General features: G+C 27.9%; 3 protein-coding genes across 5 annotated transcripts; all 3 read right to left on the reverse strand.

The window, feature by feature from the left end:
• Positions 1 to 1,505: 1,505 nt before the first annotated feature.
• On the reverse strand, positions 1,506 to 8,880 carry LOC119668642 (protein disulfide-isomerase). The gene is made up of 4 exons (XM_038078218.1): positions 8,606 to 8,880; positions 3,227 to 3,534; positions 2,193 to 3,164; positions 1,506 to 2,128 (listed from the first exon to the last, which is right to left on the reverse strand). Exons 1-4 carry the CDS (start codon positions 8,757 to 8,759, stop codon positions 2,060 to 2,062), a joined length of 1,503 nt encoding a protein of 500 aa, XP_037934146.1. The 5' UTR covers positions 8,760 to 8,880; the 3' UTR covers positions 1,506 to 2,059.
• A 3,084-nt stretch (positions 8,881 to 11,964) lies between these two features.
• LOC119672828 (pyroglutamyl-peptidase 1-like) lies at positions 11,965 to 12,817 on the reverse strand. Its single transcript, XM_038083973.1, has 2 exons — positions 12,533 to 12,817; positions 11,965 to 12,427 (listed from the first exon to the last, which is right to left on the reverse strand). Exons 1-2 carry the CDS (start codon positions 12,743 to 12,745, stop codon positions 12,011 to 12,013), a joined length of 630 nt encoding a protein of 209 aa, XP_037939901.1. The 5' UTR covers positions 12,746 to 12,817; the 3' UTR covers positions 11,965 to 12,010.
• Positions 12,818 to 15,452: 2,635 nt separating this feature from the next.
• On the reverse strand, positions 15,453 to 16,762 carry LOC119668453 (pyroglutamyl-peptidase 1-like). Of its 3 annotated transcripts, none has more exons than XM_038077958.1 (3): positions 16,672 to 16,762; positions 16,221 to 16,443; positions 15,453 to 16,159 (listed from the first exon to the last, which is right to left on the reverse strand). In XM_038077958.1, exons 2-3 carry the CDS (start codon positions 16,431 to 16,433, stop codon positions 15,743 to 15,745), a joined length of 630 nt encoding a protein of 209 aa, XP_037933886.1. In that variant the 5' UTR covers positions 16,434 to 16,443; positions 16,672 to 16,762; the 3' UTR covers positions 15,453 to 15,742. The 3 variants fall into 3 exon arrangements, with proteins under 3 accessions (XP_037933886.1, XP_037933887.1, XP_037933885.1); XM_038077959.1 differs by lacking the exon at positions 16,672 to 16,762 and adding an exon at positions 16,531 to 16,662; XM_038077957.1 differs by lacking the exon at positions 16,672 to 16,762 and adding an exon at positions 16,531 to 16,661 and having other exon boundaries at positions 16,221 to 16,461.
• Between the last annotated feature and the right edge of the window lie 2,826 nt (positions 16,763 to 19,588).

A 19,588-nucleotide genomic window follows, 5' to 3' on the forward strand; every position in this document is an offset into this window, starting at 1 on the left:
TACGCTTAAACCAACTTTTTATGGTCCAAGTTAACAAAGTACATTTTTTGAATATAATTCGTGAAGATTATCGTGGATAAAAATAATAGATAATAAACGAATATTAAATATAAATAAACAAATTTTTATAATTATTAAAAAGGAAAAAATATGTCACATAGTATACATTATTTGATTTTATATGAAATTCTATTACTTTAATTACATTGAACTTAATTCATATCTGACTTCTTTAAGATATTTCCTTTACTTTTCATTTTTGTTACGTTTTTCAAACTAAAAGTAAATTTACTTTTAGTTAAAAAACAATTTTTAAAATAAAATTTTTAGTTAAGTTTCACAAAAATAGCTGTTTTTATTAGTTCATTATGAAATGTAAATATTGTAATACTATATTTACACTTCATAATTATCATTTTTGCTTAATTAACATAATTGTTTACATAATAGCAACTCAATTAGTAAACGCCAAACCAAACAAAAAATTTTAATTAATATCACAACAAATTTTCAATAATAATGACATAGTTTTAGTTTTTTTTTTATGAAAACTTTGTATTAAAATGTTAAATATTAGATAAACCGTACTTCTAACTGAAATCTTCTGCATAATTGTGTTGTTGTATCTCTATTGTTTCGTTTGCCTTTCCGTAAATATGACTAATTGTTACACAATTACGAAGTTAATTGCGTAAAATGCATTAATAGAGGTCATGTGAAATTAGCGTAACTAAGCTTTAATTAAAGTGTGCGTTTACTGTTTAAAATCCGCGAAAAAAATGTTATTCCATTTTTCTGTAGGTAGAATGCTTCTACATTATCCGCGTAAGACTTCAACTCACGTAAAGTATCTCATAGATATGAATTGTGAAAAGACTATTGCAATCGGTCTATACCAACATTGATGTATTGATGGTTGTTTTCCATTCTACCTACCCTTCCCATTATCCCCTAACTCTAATTCCATCCTTCCACTTCTCTACTCATGTATTTGTCTCGTAATCCTTACATGTTTTCTTCTTTTCAGATCCCGGCTGGTAATTAATCTATGTATTAATTACGTATTAATCTATTGTAATAATCTCTGGACCCCTTTTTGTTCTGCTCTCCAACATAAGTGACTGACTATATTTAAATTACTTATAAACCTTAGGTTTTCTTTCCGTTAAGAGTGTTCATTTTAATTTAATATATTAATCTTTAGGACAAGCACTTCATAGTAAGGTTCTAAAGATCATTTGCCTATTAACTAAATTATATTATACAAACCCATTTGACGTATTGTCTAACTATAATTGCATGAATATTTTAAATCTGTTGAATATAAGAACTTCTGTCGAATAAATACATTCCGGAGCCACTCATCTCTTGCGACGTCCAAGTGGCGTTTGACACATCCCAAAATTACTTCACAAGCACGTCCCAGCGGGTTATACCAGAGACATATTATACACTTGAATAAAAATTTATAAATAAATTATATTTAAAATAAAATAAGAAAATTTGTTTGTAGAATTTTTATTTTATTTTTAAGTTTTCCTTTAATTGTTGAAATTACAATTTTTTATAATCAGTTCTTTTTAAGTATAATTTGAATGTACAATTAGAAATCATTTTTACAAATTATGTTGGAAGTTTAAAAAACCTTAATAATAAAATAAAAAAAATTCATGTTATACTCTTAACTCTCCATCCGCTTCATTTTAGATAAAAGCGAACGAACTTATTTTAAGTATTTACCATAATTCTACTGAATTCTGCTAAAATAGATCAACTATATACGCACTTTTTCTATTCTCTGTCTCGCATTAATTAAAAATTTAATGCATCAAACAAAAAACATAATTACTTTTTAATTCATAAAAAAAAATTAAACAAAAGAAGTTATTCAGAGAGTGAGAGAGCGAACTAATTTAAAAATTACTTATAAAGGCTAGAACAATTTAGTTAAGAAAATTATTTTAAAAAAATGCATCTATACAAAAAGAATGTTTCTTTGAGTGGTTTTGCTGTTGGTAGTAGTTTGTTTACTATTGTATTTATATTATGAAAAACTAATTTACAATTCATCCTTCTTGGGAAGATCTTCCTCTTCTTCTTCAGTTTCTTCAGAACCGTCTTCCTTAACCTGTGTTAGAAGAAATATAAAATTAGTAACAAAACGCAATAATGGATGAGAAATTTCTTATTACCTCTTCTGTTTCATCTTTGCCACCATCCAAGAATTTGACAAAATCATCAAAAGTTCGGTCTAGATTGTAATCAATTACTTTGTTGTCACCCTTGCGGAATAATTTGATTGTTGGGAAGGATGAGATTTTGATTTGCTCTAATTCGTTTGCTGTTGAATCCATTTTTGCAATGACGATGCTCTCATTATCCTTGTATTTTTCACCCAATTGATCGTAGATGGGGGCCAACTGTTTGCAATGTCCGCACCATGGAGCATAGAATTCAACAAGAACATCCTTGCTCTTATCTAAAGCAACATCATCGAAATTGCTAGCAACTAAAACTTTAACGGGGTTCTTGTCCCAATCTTCAGGCAAATCTTGTGACAGCAAGTGTTGTTTAAGTTTGCCATCCATGAATTTCTGCAAGAATTCCTTGATAGTATCAGCAGAAAGATCTTTTGATTCGGGTTTGTATTTAGCCATATCTTCTTCCAATTTAATAAGACGAATAGTTGGCACTTCTTCTTTATTCATGCCGAAGAATTCAAATATGCGAGCATGATCTTCTTCATCGGATGAGATGGTAACGAACAAGATATCTTCACGGTATTGCTTGGCAATATCTGTGAGAGGTTCAACATGTTTCTCAATATGGCCGGCTTCCTTTGAAACGAAGAATAGCAAATGTGATTTGACAGAACCACCGAAGATTTTAGATGCTGATTCATGATTGAATTCAACAATCAATGGCAGAGAGTGCACTTGTACGAATTTCTTGATGTTATCCAAAGCAACTTCACCTTGGAAGACAGATTTCTTTTCATCGAAAGGTTTGAACAAAACGATAGCACCATCTTCAACTTCGTATTTTGCAATCACGTCGTCATTACTAGTAATACCGAAGATGAATGAATCCATAGCACTTGCAGCTGAGATGAAAGCTTTAGCAGCATCTGATTCAGTATTTTTGAAGAAACCAATTATGGCAATCTAAAAAAAAACGAGTACATGTCTTAAAATATTAATATTTAATTATTTATTGCTTTGCATACTTCATTATCAGTTAAGAGTTTTTCAGCTTCTTCGACAGTAGTCAAATCCTTGGCGGGTGGACCAGTTTTCTTTGTGACCCAAGCAATAATATCAGCAGCTTGACGACCACCACTGTATTCTATTGGCGAGCCACTACGGAAGAATTTCAAAGTTGGATATCCACGAACTTGGTATTCCTCAGCCAATGAACCCTCAACGGTTGCATCAACTTTACCCAATTTAATTGGAGATTCCTGCTCAGCTAATTGCTGGGCAGCTTTGGCATATTCTGGAGCAAGAGCTTTGCAGTGACCGCACCATGGAGCATCTGCAATTAACATTAATAGAAAGAATTAAATGTTAGTAATAAATATACTTTTTAATTGAGTCGGTAGTGTTTAAATAATTATATACGCTTCAATAAATAAAATAAATTATTTCAAGCGGAAAATATTAATAGACACATTACTTTATTTAGAACGTATATAAATACTTAGATTCAAATGATTTAATATCGCTGATAAAAACTTTTGCCCTAATATATCAATCAAGAACCGTGAAGATAAGACGTGTTGACTAAACTTTAAAGAGATAAGAGATAATTTTATGTATTTAACGCATATAATATATTTAAGTTTAATTTAAAAATATTATATTTTTTTTTAACCAATATTTTTGGCTCTATAATTATAAGCTTCGTCTGGATTTTGTTGTCAACAAATTTAAATATTTCGAGCGCTACTTAATCAAGAGATATATCACTGAAGTTTAGTGAAGATGTTGAGTAGAGTACAAGTGACAAAACGGGCTTGCAGAAAGACCGGCTTGACAAGACTTGCAGTCATTGTAAAGTAAAAAAGATTAAAACGAAGTTTGTATTTTTTTAAAGTGAGAAAGTTAATGAGAAGGACTAAATATGTGAGAGAATTTCATAAGCTATGACGTCTGTTGGGTTAATATAGACATTCTTTTATTTCATGGATATGGAGTTGAGACCAAATCCGACTTATGTTATTTATGACAAAAAGTTAATTTGTAACATAAATCTATAAAAAAATATTTCTCACTCGGACTAAGTCAATCGGACAGAGTAATAGTGACAAAAATTGGTTAATGTGTATATTATAATATTGTATAAAAACAGTATCAATTATAAAAGAACATTTTAATCCACTCAAACACAGTAGTTAAGCCTTATTGACCAAATAGAGTTTGATGTTGTGTATGATGGGATTGCAAAAGTATTATACATTATGAGCTACTACCACCTGTTCAAATGATTGATTTAAATTTTTATCAGGCAGTAGTTATTGCCACATATATTTTTTGGGAGTCAGCAAAAATTATTTAACGCTGGTTTCAGAAATTTTGGTCACTCTCATTGCATTGTTTTATTTTATAAGTTTACAATAATTTGCTGAAATAAACCTTAACTTTCACAAGCACCTACATCCGTTTTTTAAAGATAAAACCCTAGAATTACCATTACGGACATACAATTTTTCTCAAACGAGAACTGTAAAAGTAACTATATCTATTTCTCAAAGATTACACTACGAACTTACCACATTTGACATTAAATTCATCTGAAGAGACTTGCAAAAAGCACCTAAATCCATTTTTTTAAAAATTAAACTTAGGAATTATATTGCTAACATAAGACTTTTTTAAACGAATACTTCAAAAAGTACCTATTTGTACAAGATAAGACCACTGAATTATCATTGCTGACATTAACCTGAAGAAACTTGCAAAAGGAAGCTAAATCAGTTTTTTTAAAAATGAAATCTTGGAATTATATTGCTAACATAAAATTATTCTCAAACGAAGATCTCAAAAAGTAGCTACATCTATTTGTCTAAGATAAGATCCCGGAATTACCATAGGTTATATAAAAAAATGATCTCAACCAAGAACTTCAATATCTTGTATTTCTCTAATAAATAAACTTCAGAAGTACCATAAGTATATATGCTTAGATCCAAAAAATGTTTGATCGTATTTAAAAATTGGACTTAATTTAGATGAATGAAAAATGTTTTTTTAATTATTACTAGAAAAATATATATTTTTTTTCTTTAACTCAATAATAAATTTTTACGGAAATAGAAACAAAGAAATTTATTTAAATAATAATTGTTAAAGTAAAATCAGTAACATATTTTTTTTTAAATATAAATTCAAGTGTCGATATTATTTCCTTCATCTGTGTTTAAACAATTTTATCTTTATCATTTATTATTTTTTTTTTAATATATAAATAATTAAATTAAATAATTTATATAAAAAAAAAAGAAAAAAAAAACAATTTAATACACAATGGCAACATGCATACATTATTGTTTATACGGTGTCGATAATGTGCTTTAACCATGGCAGAGAATGTTTTGTAATGACCAGAAAGTTGAATGAACCCTTCAACTAACAACTAACCAAAGAAGAACGAAAAAATACGGAAAGAGAAAAAAACATGATCATCTACACACAGCAACAGCAACAAAAACAACAACAACCACATCTATGCACAGTAGAAATGCTTGTAAAGTTGGTTATTGCAAGCGGCGGCATGACCTGTAAAATGATGGCCAAAATGTTTGTGTGTTGGTGTGCGAATGTCTAGAAACGAGAAAATATCGGTACAAGAATCGCAGACTCGTAGATAAATTTAAGAAAGTAATAACCTAATTTCTAAGCCAAAAGAATATCGCCACTGAATAATTTACAGTTATTTATAAGAAAAAAAAAAAAAAGATATTGCGGAATAAAATAAAATGAAATTTGTTTTGCAGAATTTTTTTTTGCTAATTTTTATTTCACAAAACATGTTTTTATTTTATTTTTTTATTAAAAAAGTATTATATTTGTGTTGTAAATAAATTATTGTTTATTATTGTAACGCATATAAATTTTCTCCAATTTATTACTAATAAAACAAAAAACAAAAAAAAAACAACAACAAATTTAGAATAGTGCTTATTCTTAAAGAGTTTGAAATGATGTTTACCAGGTCATAATTTTAATATTTTTCACCTCAAAGTTGCAACATCATCGATCAAACTAACATGTAGCCTATTTAATTTAAAATAAACTAGTTTATTTTTAAGAAGTTATCTATGGTTTGCCATAATATTTTTTTTTTATCTTATCATAAACCGCTCCCAAAATTCTTAATTATTAAGAGGAAAATGTCAGATAGCAAGTTTTAAAGGCGAAGCATAATTCTTAAGCTTTATCTATTAAATGTTAAAACATTCAGTATTCATATAGCCATATCTTCTATGTCTATCTATTTACAATTTCTTAATTAATAAAAAAATGTGAAAAGCAATTTACTTTTGAAATCCTACTTATCTTTAAAGAAGTAGAACAGAGCAGAAGAACAGAAACAAGATTTATAATTAAATATCTCCAAGGCATACGAATAGGGAAATCTAAACGCATAGCAGAGTCGTTAATTTCTTGAATGATGATCTTATACTTAATTAGGTACTTAGAAGATTGGACATTTTATCTCCAATCGCAGGGTTCAGGGTTTGGGTCAACTAAATTTTATTTCGCTGATATAACTGCATTATTCTTACGTGGCAATAGTGACAGATAATTGAAGAATTCTATTTTTAAAATGTGCTTAAAAGTAAAAAACAAAAACAAAAAAATAAATAATTGCATCATTTTAATTATATTTTTTTTAGACAAATATTAGCTAAAGTTTGATAATAATTAGAAATAATACGTATAATGGTACCATAATAGACATATATTTAAACGTGTCTATATTCTGACTTATATATAAAAAATATAATAAAATCTTTGTAGATTTTTTTGAAAGATTAGGTCTTCTCGGCAACAAACATCGTGATTAACCTGGGACACGTAGCCTTTAAAAAACAATGCAACAAAGATGCTAAGAAACAGTTCACACTGTACATCTCTCGTTACGTTGACAATGAAATATGAAATACAAATCTAATAGAAAACTATAATGACATACAATAAGAAATAATAATAATGATATCATACAATATGTATTATTTAAAAATGTGTGATACAAAAAATAGTCGAGTGTACAAAGAAAACGTGATATGCTTCTAAATATGCTAAGAAAACTATTTATGTGGAACGAAGAAAACAACTTCAAAAACTGATAAGGCAATATAAAAAATTATTTTAAAGAATAAAACCTTGACATTTCCGAAATAAAAAAATTAACAAAAAAAAAATTTAATCAATAATTTTATAAACTACTAATGAACGTAAGTCATTTCTTCTGGATATGGCTTATGTTCTCAAGAAAACACCAGCACATGCACAAACAGCTAAAATTGTGAGATAAAAAATTGTGCAGTGTCGAGTTCTGATTGGTTAGCACGGAACAAGTTCTCCGCATAAACAAAATAGAGCATCTTAGAAGTTTAGAAAAGAAATTAAAGAAGACACAGCTAATCTCAAATGCAAGATTGCATATTTTTTCATATATAAACAAAAATATTGTACTTTTTTAATTATCTCTAACAATATCATGAAATAGTTAAAAAGTTCCAAATATAGTGTTTCTACCATATAGATTTTAACTAACATAAATAATTAAAAATCAATCTATATTATAATAAAATTAAACAAACATATATCATTATAATATGTATAAACTTTTATAGTTACACTCATATTAATATAAAATATATATATGTGCTTATAATAACGGATGTACGTGGGTTCTTCCGTTTACAATATACAAAATAATTGAGCAAAATTGCAGATAATCAACAATTGTTTATGAGTTAGTAGTGCGAAATTATTACAAAACTCTCCAAATGAAATTTAATACAACTCTGACTAATTCTCAAACCGGCATGTTTTGGTGAAATTGCCAAAAATTAAACGTAAATCAAATAAAAAAAAACGTAAGCTAAAATAATCTTATATATGTATATATGCATTATAACACATATATAGATTGAAATATAAACAAACATATTATTTTCAAAATTAAATAATATGTATGAAGCTTTTATATTGTAGATTAACACAATCTATGAAAAGTGATACGTGTTAAAAGAAAGTGACACGTCATTAGAACTTTGTAAGACGTGTAGAGTTTTTAAGACAAACCACACCGGTGCTAATATAAGTTATATTATGTATATATATTTTTTTGTTTAAAGATTAGTTTCCATCCAATAATAAAATAAATGGCGTTTTAAAAATATTTTCATTTTGTATTATTAACACGCAATTGATTTAGCGAATTAAAAAAAAAACACTATATATTTACTTTTTAGCAATATGTTATATATATTTTTCAGCAATATGTTTGCGGCATATATGTTATATATTGATATACTCTTTTATATACTACATTTGAAGACAAAAAAATATATATTAATAGATTGTGTACTTACAAAATTCAACTAGAACAAATTCATTGTCTGCTATTGCTCCAGCGAAATTTTCTTTAGTTAAAACCAAAACTCCTTCTTCGGCTTTTATTTCACCAGCTTGCGCTCCAATAGCGGCAACGGCGACAAAAAGTAATGAACACAACAAAAACTTCATATTAATTATTTTTATAAGTCGCTCTTTAACAAATTCACTGCCTGCACTTGACTTTGAAAACGTCCACCTCGCAAGCCGAAAGTTAAAAGTAAAATGACTGCAGCAACCAACAATCAACAAAAACTTGATGATGAACACGAAAATTGGAGATTTTTTAATTGCAAGAAAAAAATTATTTACAAGGTTGCATTTGACTTTTTGACATTTTTAAATATACATTTTATATATATTAAAATATAGATCGAAACACATTTCTACCTTAATTTCTATACTTTTATGTAAAATATATCGCGTTTGACCTATAATGAAAATTTCTACTTTAAAGTAGCATAGTAGTAATGTAATGTAAAATAATAAAATAATATATAATAATAGAATATGTACACTATATTATATAGATACTAATAATATATGTATACTCTTGATACTAAGGTATTTAAATAAATAATGCAATGATGTGTTCATCAAGTATTTTTGTGATGTCTTTTGAATTTAATATAAAAATAATTTTAAAATTCAAGACTTTATAAAAACCTTATTCAAATATTCACAAAAATAAACTGTTAAATTAGGTTAAATAATTTATGCTATAAATTAAAATATCCTATAATATGAATACTCATTTAGGATAATTATTTTTTTGCCTTCAGTTTCTTTTCTGGCTTTACTTTCTAAAATTGCTTAGAGTAAATTTACAGTATCTTAATAAACTCTAAAAATGATCCGCAATAGGTGTCATGAGTTCAATAACTATAAGTGAAATAAAGTACTAAATATAATAATGAAATGGGTTGAAAAATTTTTTAATTTGAATATTCTAAAGATGAAGTCAAAGATTTTAAATTATTTTCTTGTTCTTGACGTGTAAAAATTATATTGTTTGTAGTAATCTCGTATCGCAATGATTGTATTTTCCACATTAATATTAACAAAAAACAGCTCCATAATTTGTTGTCCACAGCTTTAAAATATACATATGTAAGTGTAATAAAAAAATTGGTAAATACGAATACTATTATAATTTCGATTTTACTGTATTTGTTCATTATAAATAGTTTTTCTTTATTTCTAAAAAAGCGCAATCGGTGTACTACAATAGAACCGAACTATAGACAATATATATGTTATATGTATGTATTGCATATACATATATATATTGTTATGGCGTTAGAAGAGAGTTTAATAGCAAATACACAAGGATTTTTTAATGTTTTCATGTATTTGAACCTCTTTATAGTGAACCTCTCTATAACGAATTTATCTCTGTAACGAATATTTTTCAGGTACGTAAATATACAAATTTTTGCATATAAAAAACCTCTCTATACCAAATTTATTCAAATGCAAGTTAACTAACACTTAAGTAGCACGTTTGAACTCGTGAGAAACTTCTTTGCACGCTACATTAAGACTGAAAAGTTTTCGGAAATTCTCATTTAAAATTCGCGCGCTGTATATTTTTCGATATTTTAAGTTTATGTAGTTTGGCAGCACTGTCCTTAATTACTATGCCAAAAATGAGCGCGATCTGTCAGACAGTTCGTTTACGGCAGCTGTTGAAACCAGTTCACCTCAGTAGTGCGTTGCGAAATGTCTTCGACGGTCGTACGACCGTCCTGAAAGGCTTTGTACCACTCATAAACTTGAGTTTTCGATAAAACTGATTCCCCATAAGCCTTTTGTAGCATTCGCAACGATTCTGCACACGAAATTTCGTTCGAAACACAAAATTTGATGCAAACTCTTTGTTCAATATTTTTTTCCATTGTTTTTTTCGCAAAGCACTACTGAGGTGAACTGGTTTCAACAGCTGCCGTAAACGAACTGTCTGACAGATCGCGCTCATTTTTGGCATAGTAATTGTCCTTAATTGCTGCCAAACTACATAAACTTAAAATATCGAAAAATATACAGCGCGCGAATTTTAAATGAGAATTTCCGAAAACTTTTCGGTCTTAATGTATATCATACTTGATATGAACTTATGGATATGTCATTCAGTTTATAACAGTGATGGAGATTTTTTTGGCTCGCGATTGGAATGGTAAAGGGTGCGACTTTTACCATAATGTGTATTTGCTAAAAGTAAAAATTTTAAATGAAAGAGTGATCACCAAACACAGGTTTGTGCTCCCACTCTTAATATGAGAGGTAGGAATTTTTAGAGAGTTTTAGGAATTTTTGAGTCTATTAACTTGTTGGAATAGTTTCTTGACTAGGAAAAAGTTAAAATGTTCAAAAAAGCAAAAATGGCAGACTTTTTCGAGTTTAATAAAATAATAAATTAAAAAAATTTAAATTCTAAATAATAATAAATGAAACAGTAATTAATAAAAATAATTTTTCGAAATATAAACCAATATATGATTAATATTTTTAATCTTATGTTTGCTTTTATGAATAAACATGAATTAAATATATTTTTAATATAAATACGTACATAATTCCCAGTTAAACTCTCTATAACGAAAACCTCTCTATGAAGAAGACCTCTCTATAACGAAGCACCAACGATTTCGTTATAGAAAGGTTTGACTGTATATGTTTTTAATTTTTTGTGAAGATACCATTTATATTTAATATTCTAGATTATTAATGAAAAACATGCATTAAAATTATTTATTAGCTTTATGCTCTCCGTTACAGAAAAAATAGAGTACATAAAATATTCCAAAAATGTTCTTGTTCAAGTATTTGATGTTCTAATATATCATCTATTGCAGTACCAGATTATAGCAATTTCCTGAAAGCATCTTCCTAGCTGAATACCAACTAATGGGTAATATTTGATAAAATATAATAGAATAAAATTAATGGTTACATAAAATAAATATGTGCTTTATTGAAGACTTATATTCAATATAGATTTTTAATATTGCACGTTAGTAAAAATAATTTATTTGGTTTCTTCAAATATTTTTATCACATTGTTCCATTGTTAAGCATATTAGAAAAAGCTACTTATGACATATTTTATAGGAATAAATTCAAGCATAATATTTCGATTAAAGGTGAAACCTGTCAGCTAATAGTTCGCGATTCTCATATCAGAGCCCCGACAAACGAACATAAAATATTTCTTAATTCTTAATAATATTATAAGTAATACATTTATGGAAAATATTATAATATTAAATATATAATTAATTGTTATTAAGACACTTCTATACTATTTTTAAAAATTTATAGCAAAAATACCTTCGAATGCATCAAGCATATATATAAATAGCAAAAAGTAGAAAACTATTCTATTAAACACCGTTTTCCTCTATTTGACGTACACATTCTTGAACTATATTTAAAATCATATCAGAAACCTCCTGAGAAGTGTAAGGTTGATCGATTTCCGGTACATGTAAAAAAAGACTGCGATTTTGATTAATATCCAATGACTTTAGATATATGTATCCACACAAATAGTTTCCAGGATTGCCACTGGACAAAGCTGCAGCTTCAGCTGATTTACAGTGACATTTCTCAATAGTTTTAACAATTTTGTTCACATCCAAGCCAGTGTAAATTCTTTCATTTTTGTTATTTTTCAGACACGCTGAATCGTTCTGCAGAGTACACCCAGCAACATCTTTGCCTACAAAATAGTTGTTATACGCCAATTTTTCGACCGAGATGCAACTAGTTCCACTGTTCACTCCACAATGTATGACCAACTATAGATTAAAAAAATTCACTTTCATTCAATGAACAAAGTTGGATTACTTATCCATAATTGTTTAATTAATAGAACAATCGGACAATAGAACAATAGTACTTACAATCGGATTACGTGACCATATCTCTTCAACGGATTTATCTACAGCTGCATATTCAACAGCTACTTCCAATTTTTCAATTTTATATTGTTTTTTGTTGAACTCTAAATTATCAGGTAACAACTTCACTGCTTCCCAACTGGGATTGACTGCTTCAAAACTTCCAAACGGACCAAAACCCGTGACAATGATTAAATTTTTATTAGTCTTTTCCATGTCAACTAAACTGCTGATTAAATATTATCTGATTTAATTAAATAACCTTAGAAGTTAAATTGAGACAAATTTATTAGTAAAAAAATCTATTATTTACTTCTCGTATAAAAAGAAATAAATCTATGTTTCTCCATATGACGTAATTTTAGGCAAATCATTGTTACGTGTCCTAATGTTATGTGAGATGTGCGCAGTTGTTGCTTAGCAACAGTTAGTCCACCATACTTGGACAGTAAACAAAAAAAAGAAAGTCAAAAAAATTTAGAAAAAAAATCTAAACATTTCCAAATTATTTCTATCGAATCTACGTTTCCATCATGGTGTTATATGTTCAGTTATTTTATTCGATAAATGTAGACTGGACCCGCCCACCCTCACTACGTTGCCATAGCTACCATTAAGCTGTTATTAAAAGGTCCTGTTGATTTTATACAACTCCCTTATCCGACTAGTCCGTCTTGTTTTGTCTTTAATTCCTTTAAATATTCCCTTTTTATATTCCCTTGAAATACTTCAACTCATCATTGACCCCCTTTCACCAGTCACCTACATACATATATTTTAAGCCTATATTAATTCGCTCTTTCTTCTATATCTAGATATAATACATGTTTTATAGGCAAAAAAAAAAATAATTTATGTTAATAATATTTCACAAAAATATGTTTTTTTGTTTTGAATTGTGTTTATACAATTAAAAAATATTTATAAAAATTCAATATCTTATATGCTAACTTATTAAATAATAATAAAATTCTAAGGCCGTTTGCGAGTTCGAGTAAATTGAGATAAAGCAAATTGAAATATGCTAGAGATTTTTTGGACTGCACCTATGTCAATATTTATTTATTGCAGTTATTTATTATTTTTCTGTTAAAAGTTTTCAAATTTATTTATTTATTTATTAAACATCTTGTAAAATTTTCACAATGGTAATACCTAATTTAACTAATTTTTAACTAATTTATCCTACACGAAATTTTGGTAAATACCAACATCGCTGCCATACCGACAATTTACTATTTCCCTCAATTTACCATTAATTTACCCGAACTTCGCACACGGCTTAAATAAACTATTGTACAAGTTGAACGAGAAGAAAAATAAACAAATAATTATAAAAATATTTCTAAATATTCTAAGAAAAACATGAGTTAAACTATAACTCATATATATTAATTATAACTCAGTATATAATAATAATATAACTACAAAATTGCTTTAGAATAATAAATAAATTGATTGCAAACACATTGCAAGTTCCACGAAATGCACAAATTGCGCGAGATTGCAATGGACAACAACAAAATACACGCACAAAGTTTCTTGCAATTGCTTGCAATCTTGCCTTACCTAAACCCATGTCTATATGCTTGAAACAAAACAAAAAAAAAGCAGCTGTTTTGAAATTTGTTGCTTCTTATATTGATGTAGTATGCTGCAAAACAGCTGTTTCATTATGATGTTGCAATTCTGCAACAGGTGTTTTCGCAATCTTGCTACTCGTGCAAAACTGCAATGACTCATTTCGTGCTCCTTGAAATAAGTTGCAAAACAGAGAGAATATCCCTAATTTGTTTGGGTGGGATTTTAAAAAGAAATTTTAAGTACTTACACTGAATTTAGAAATAAAGTAGAAGTATTAGCTATACACACACACACTAAATTGTTTCAAAATGCAACTGAGACGTTTAAGACACTAGGGCTAAATAGATAAATATGTAATTTATGAAGACCTAACCAAACTTTTTGATGCCATAACTAAAACATTTAGTCGACTAGGATATTTTATTGGTATTGCTTCGATATTGGCTCTAGCTATTGAAAATGTAGAAACTATATTTCGATAAGAATGTTGGGAAGTTAGTTAGAATCAGTAATCAATTTTACGGTCTTGAAAGCATGGAATTGCCAGATAAGTGTGAACAGATGAGTTTGTTTTTTCAAATCATGAATTCATTTCATCTGTTGAATGAACTATAACGCTCATAACATCAATCAGGCATATATACTATTGTCTAAAAATTTGTTATAATCAATATTCTTTACTGATATAGAAAAAATACTCAACTTAGCAAGCAATTCTTATTCTACCTACGATTACTACAAATTTAAATATAATCGTATCCAAGCGCGTTTTTTCTTCAGCATTAAAATAGTTTTATGGAAAAAATAATCGCGAATGATCCAGCAACAAAATCTATCTATTGTAGAATTGTGCAAAATCTGAGAAGTTCGCTAACAATATAACTAACACTGCATTTACACTATTACAATAAAGATATTTTCTAATATAACCCACAAAATTTGTAGTAATAAGTGTCATTTTCTACACAAAATCCACACAAAAATATTCGAATTGAAACAAATGGTTTATGATAACTATTTTTTATTTATAGAATGTTAATTCGAAATACTTGTCCGAGGAGTAGTTCTTGTCCGAAATATTCAAATGTGGCAGCCATGCATGGACGACTTGCTAAAAACAAAGAGGAAATATAACGACAAATCGCATTTAAAAAAAAAAACAAACTGAAATAATTCTGATGAATTTTTGAGATGATGGTTTTAAATTCATATATAATATATTTATATTTATTTTATTGAACACTCATATATATAAAACAGATTCTTACAATTGCACGTTAGTATAAATTATTTATTTGGTTTCTTCAAATATTTTTATCACATTGTTTTAAAAACACAGAAATAGTTATTTATTTGAAAATATTTTAGTAAAAAAAAATCCAAACATATTATTTTGATTAATGGTAATACTTGTCAGGTAACAGTCCACGATCGTAATTTTTAGAGCCCAGACAAGCGAACAAAGATTTTTCTTAATACTTAATATTGTAAGTAATACATTTATTAATAATAATATAATATTAAATATATAATTAATTGTTAGTAAGACACTTCCTTAAAATTTTTAACAAATATTTGTTCAAATGCATCAAACGAATATAAAAACAGCAGAAAGCAAGACTTATCCTATCAAACATTGTCTTCCTCTATTTGACGTACACATTCCTGAACAATATTGAAAATCATATCTGAAACCTCCTGAGAAGAAAATGGTTTATCGATTTGCGGAACATGCACAAAGAGACTGCGATTTCGATTGATATCCAATGACTTTAGATATATGTATCCACACAAGTAGTTTCCAGGATTACGACTCGACTGCGCTGCAGCTTCAGCTGATTTACAGTGACATTCCTCAATAGTTTTAATAATTTTATTCACATCCAAGCCAGTGTAAATGAATTTAGTTTTGCTATTTTTCAGACTCGCTGAACCGTTCTGCAAAGTACATCCAGAAAAGTCTTTTCTCATAAAACAGTTGTTATACGCCAATTTTTCCACCAAGACGCATTTGCTTGCACTGTGCACTCCACAATGTATGACCAACTGTTGAATGAAAAACTCATTTATCACTCAACAAGCAATTATGGGAATTAATTGTACTTACAATCGGATTACGCGACCATATCTCTTCAATGGCCTTATCTACAGCTGCATATTCAACAGGTACTTCTAATTTTTCAATGTTATATGGCGTTTTATTGGACTCGAAATTATCAGGCAGCAACTTCACTGCTTCCCAACTGGGGTTGACTGCTTCAAATCCCCCAAATGGACCAAAACCTGTGACAATGATTAAATTTTCACTAGCCTTTTCCATGTCAACTGAACTGCTGATTAAATATTATCTAATTTAATTGGATAATCTTTGTTGTTCAAGAGAGATGAATTCAATAATAAAAATAACTATTGTTTACTTGTCATATAAAATGAACTGAAACTACGCTTCTCCATATGACGTCATTAATAATTTTAGGCAAACCATCCAACAAAATTTTAAAATCTTTGTTTGGAAAAGATGGCAACATTGTTGTGTGGGTGTGATATTTTTTACGTACACATAAGAAAAGTTACTGCAACTTTCACATATTCGCCCACATAATGAATTTAAAAAAATAATAATAAAAATTTTATATAAATTCGTTGTACTAAAAATAAAAACACGGAAATTTGGAAAAAATTACACAAAAATAAAATTAGTGCTTGACTTTTGTTTTTACACAGATATGTATTTTTAATAAATATGTTGCTTAGATGTAGTATTACATAATATAATACTTTACAAGACCCTTTTAATTTAGATAATTTTTTTTAATATAATATATATAATTTCTTGAAACGGTTGATTCTAATACTTTTCGTTGTATTTATTATATGGAAAAGTTTATACCACATAATGTACAAAATATGAAGATGCCTGAAGTGATCACCGACTGCATATATCTCTTTTTTTCTTGATACGAAGACCTTAAATGACTAAAGAGGAGAGTAAGTTTTTTAAAGAAATTTCAGGATGTCTTTTCATCGTACACACAGTAAACAAAAGCAAGTCTCCGGCAACTGGAAACCTGTAACTTTAGTAATTACAATCCATTAAATTATTATTACTATTTATTTTAACGAATTATTGATGTTGATGTACGAATATTTTATTTCAATACTTAAAATTTTTCAATACTTACTTTTATATAAAGTTATTTTAAAACCAATATGGACCTACGGTGTCTCGATCTGGGGAACAGCTGCAAAATCTAATATAGCGATATTGCAAAGATTTGAATCAAAAATACTTCGTTTATGTGCGGCTGCTCCATGGTATATTCCAAATAGCACTTTACAGCGCGATCTCCAAGTCCCATCAGTGTTTGAAACAATACAAACAGTCAGCAAAAACTATCGTATAAGACTATCAAATCACCCGAACCCACTGGCACACGAGCTACTATCAGATATCAATCATCCACGTCGACTAAGAAGATTTTCTACGTCGGACTTGCCAAGTAGAACCCTAAACACGTGAATCGTAATTGTAAACTCACTGAAATTTAATATTTATATAGCCAACTATTTACTCACTATTATTAGTCATCATTATTATTAGTTGTAATTTAATCTTTAGCGGTGTTTACTACTGAGTGTCCCGCACATGTCTACAAATCACTTTTTCTATTTTTATGTTCATAAATAATACTGAATGTTCTTTTACAGATTGTATTTATATAATAATAATAATAAAAAAAAAAAAAAATACTTAAAATACGTAAAAAAAGATATAGATGTATAAGATGGACAATGATTGTCAAACATTAAGCACGAAAAATAACAAAGATTTTATTATATACCTACTTTCACAGCACGTTTGTTCACAGCTTGACTTTTATTTGTTTAAAAAATTTAAGAATTATTTAAAATTTTGTTAATTTTCCTTCTGAGAAATTTATTTTTAAGAGTTGCATTCGACATTTTCCGCCTTAAAAAAGTTGCTTTATTTATAATGAGCTTGTTTATATGAAAACTTCATGATAAATTAACCTCATTAGCGGCCTTAAGACAAAATGGCCTAAATGCGACAAGTGAAAATATGGCAATAGTTTCATTTAGTAAACATTTTATTTTATTTCTCACTAATAGTAGATAAAGATATCTCTTTCACAGTTGATTTTGTTGTATTTATTACAAATGCAGATATAAATTAAAAGAATTTTTATTTCTACTACGTGATAAATAAATATGTAAAAAGAATTAATATGAGACAAAGAAAAATTTTAGAAAACATTTGATATTAATGAGACCAACGATTTATTGAAGCACTCCACTTAAAATAATAAAAACGAAATACACAATTGTTATTTAATAAAATATATTTTTTTTATGTTATGAATCTATTTGATTTTTTTATATTTAGTGGAACATTGTTAACAGAAACGTACACTTTTCTTCATTTAGAGCAATCTGAACCCTCCAAATATTTTTATTTAATTTTTTTTTTAATGACGGTAACTGCATTATCTGTTTGAAAGGAAAATACTCACAAAAAATTTTGGCCCCTTGAAAGGAAACAGGATCTATCGCATAAGATACAACCACGATCTAGAACGGCTAACTGAAGGTGATATAATCAACAAATTTATGAAAAAGCAACGATTAAGATGGGTTTAACATGTGATAAAAATGCCGGATATGAGAGTACCGCTTAAAATTTATGAGAACGAAGTAAGAAGCAGCAGAAGAAGAGAGCGACAATGAAAACGACAGAAACACAGTAGATTTAGAATTAATGAACATATTTAGAAGAAAGGATTTAGAAGAAATGAACATAAAAAATTGAAAAAAAAAGCTAAAAACAGAAAAGAAAGGAGGAATGTTGTCAAACAGGTTTAAGTCCTGCATAAACTATATAGCCACGGATGATGATGAACTGCATTCTCTGCATATGTATAATAGCTGAACAAACACACAGAAAAAATGTTAAAAATTCTAGTAAAAAATTAACTGTAAAAGACTGAAACAACTAAATGTAAAATATATAAAATTTTTAATATTATAACATTATAAACAATTTATAATGGCAAAAAAATTGATTTATACATATATAAAACTTTATACGTTAGGCATACTTTTTCTAGTTTTTTTTTGAAAACAGTCAATTACTGCTTTATTTTTTAACTGCATATTTTTGGGCTGACTTTTTAAAATATTCAACAACTTTTTAGGAATAAATCGAAATTTCTCAAAAATATAATATAGTAGTAATAGAACCTTTTCAAATATATTAATTTAATGTTAATTTGACACAGTAATTTATATGTATATCGAAAATAGCGAAATGATATTTATTAGTAGTATTTGTTAGTTATTTATTATTTTTATCTTAATGGTGTATTTAAGAATCGATTAAGAACCTGGTGACCGAGTAATATCAGGATTGCTAGGTCTTGTATATTTTATAAATTTGATTGTAAGCAAAATTTAAGA

The sequence above is a fragment of the Teleopsis dalmanni genome, chromosome 1, assembly GCF_002237135.1.
Source record: "Teleopsis dalmanni isolate 2A chromosome 1, ASM223713v2, whole genome shotgun sequence".
In the NCBI taxonomy this organism is placed as follows: Eukaryota; Metazoa; Arthropoda; class Insecta; order Diptera; family Diopsidae; genus Teleopsis; species Teleopsis dalmanni.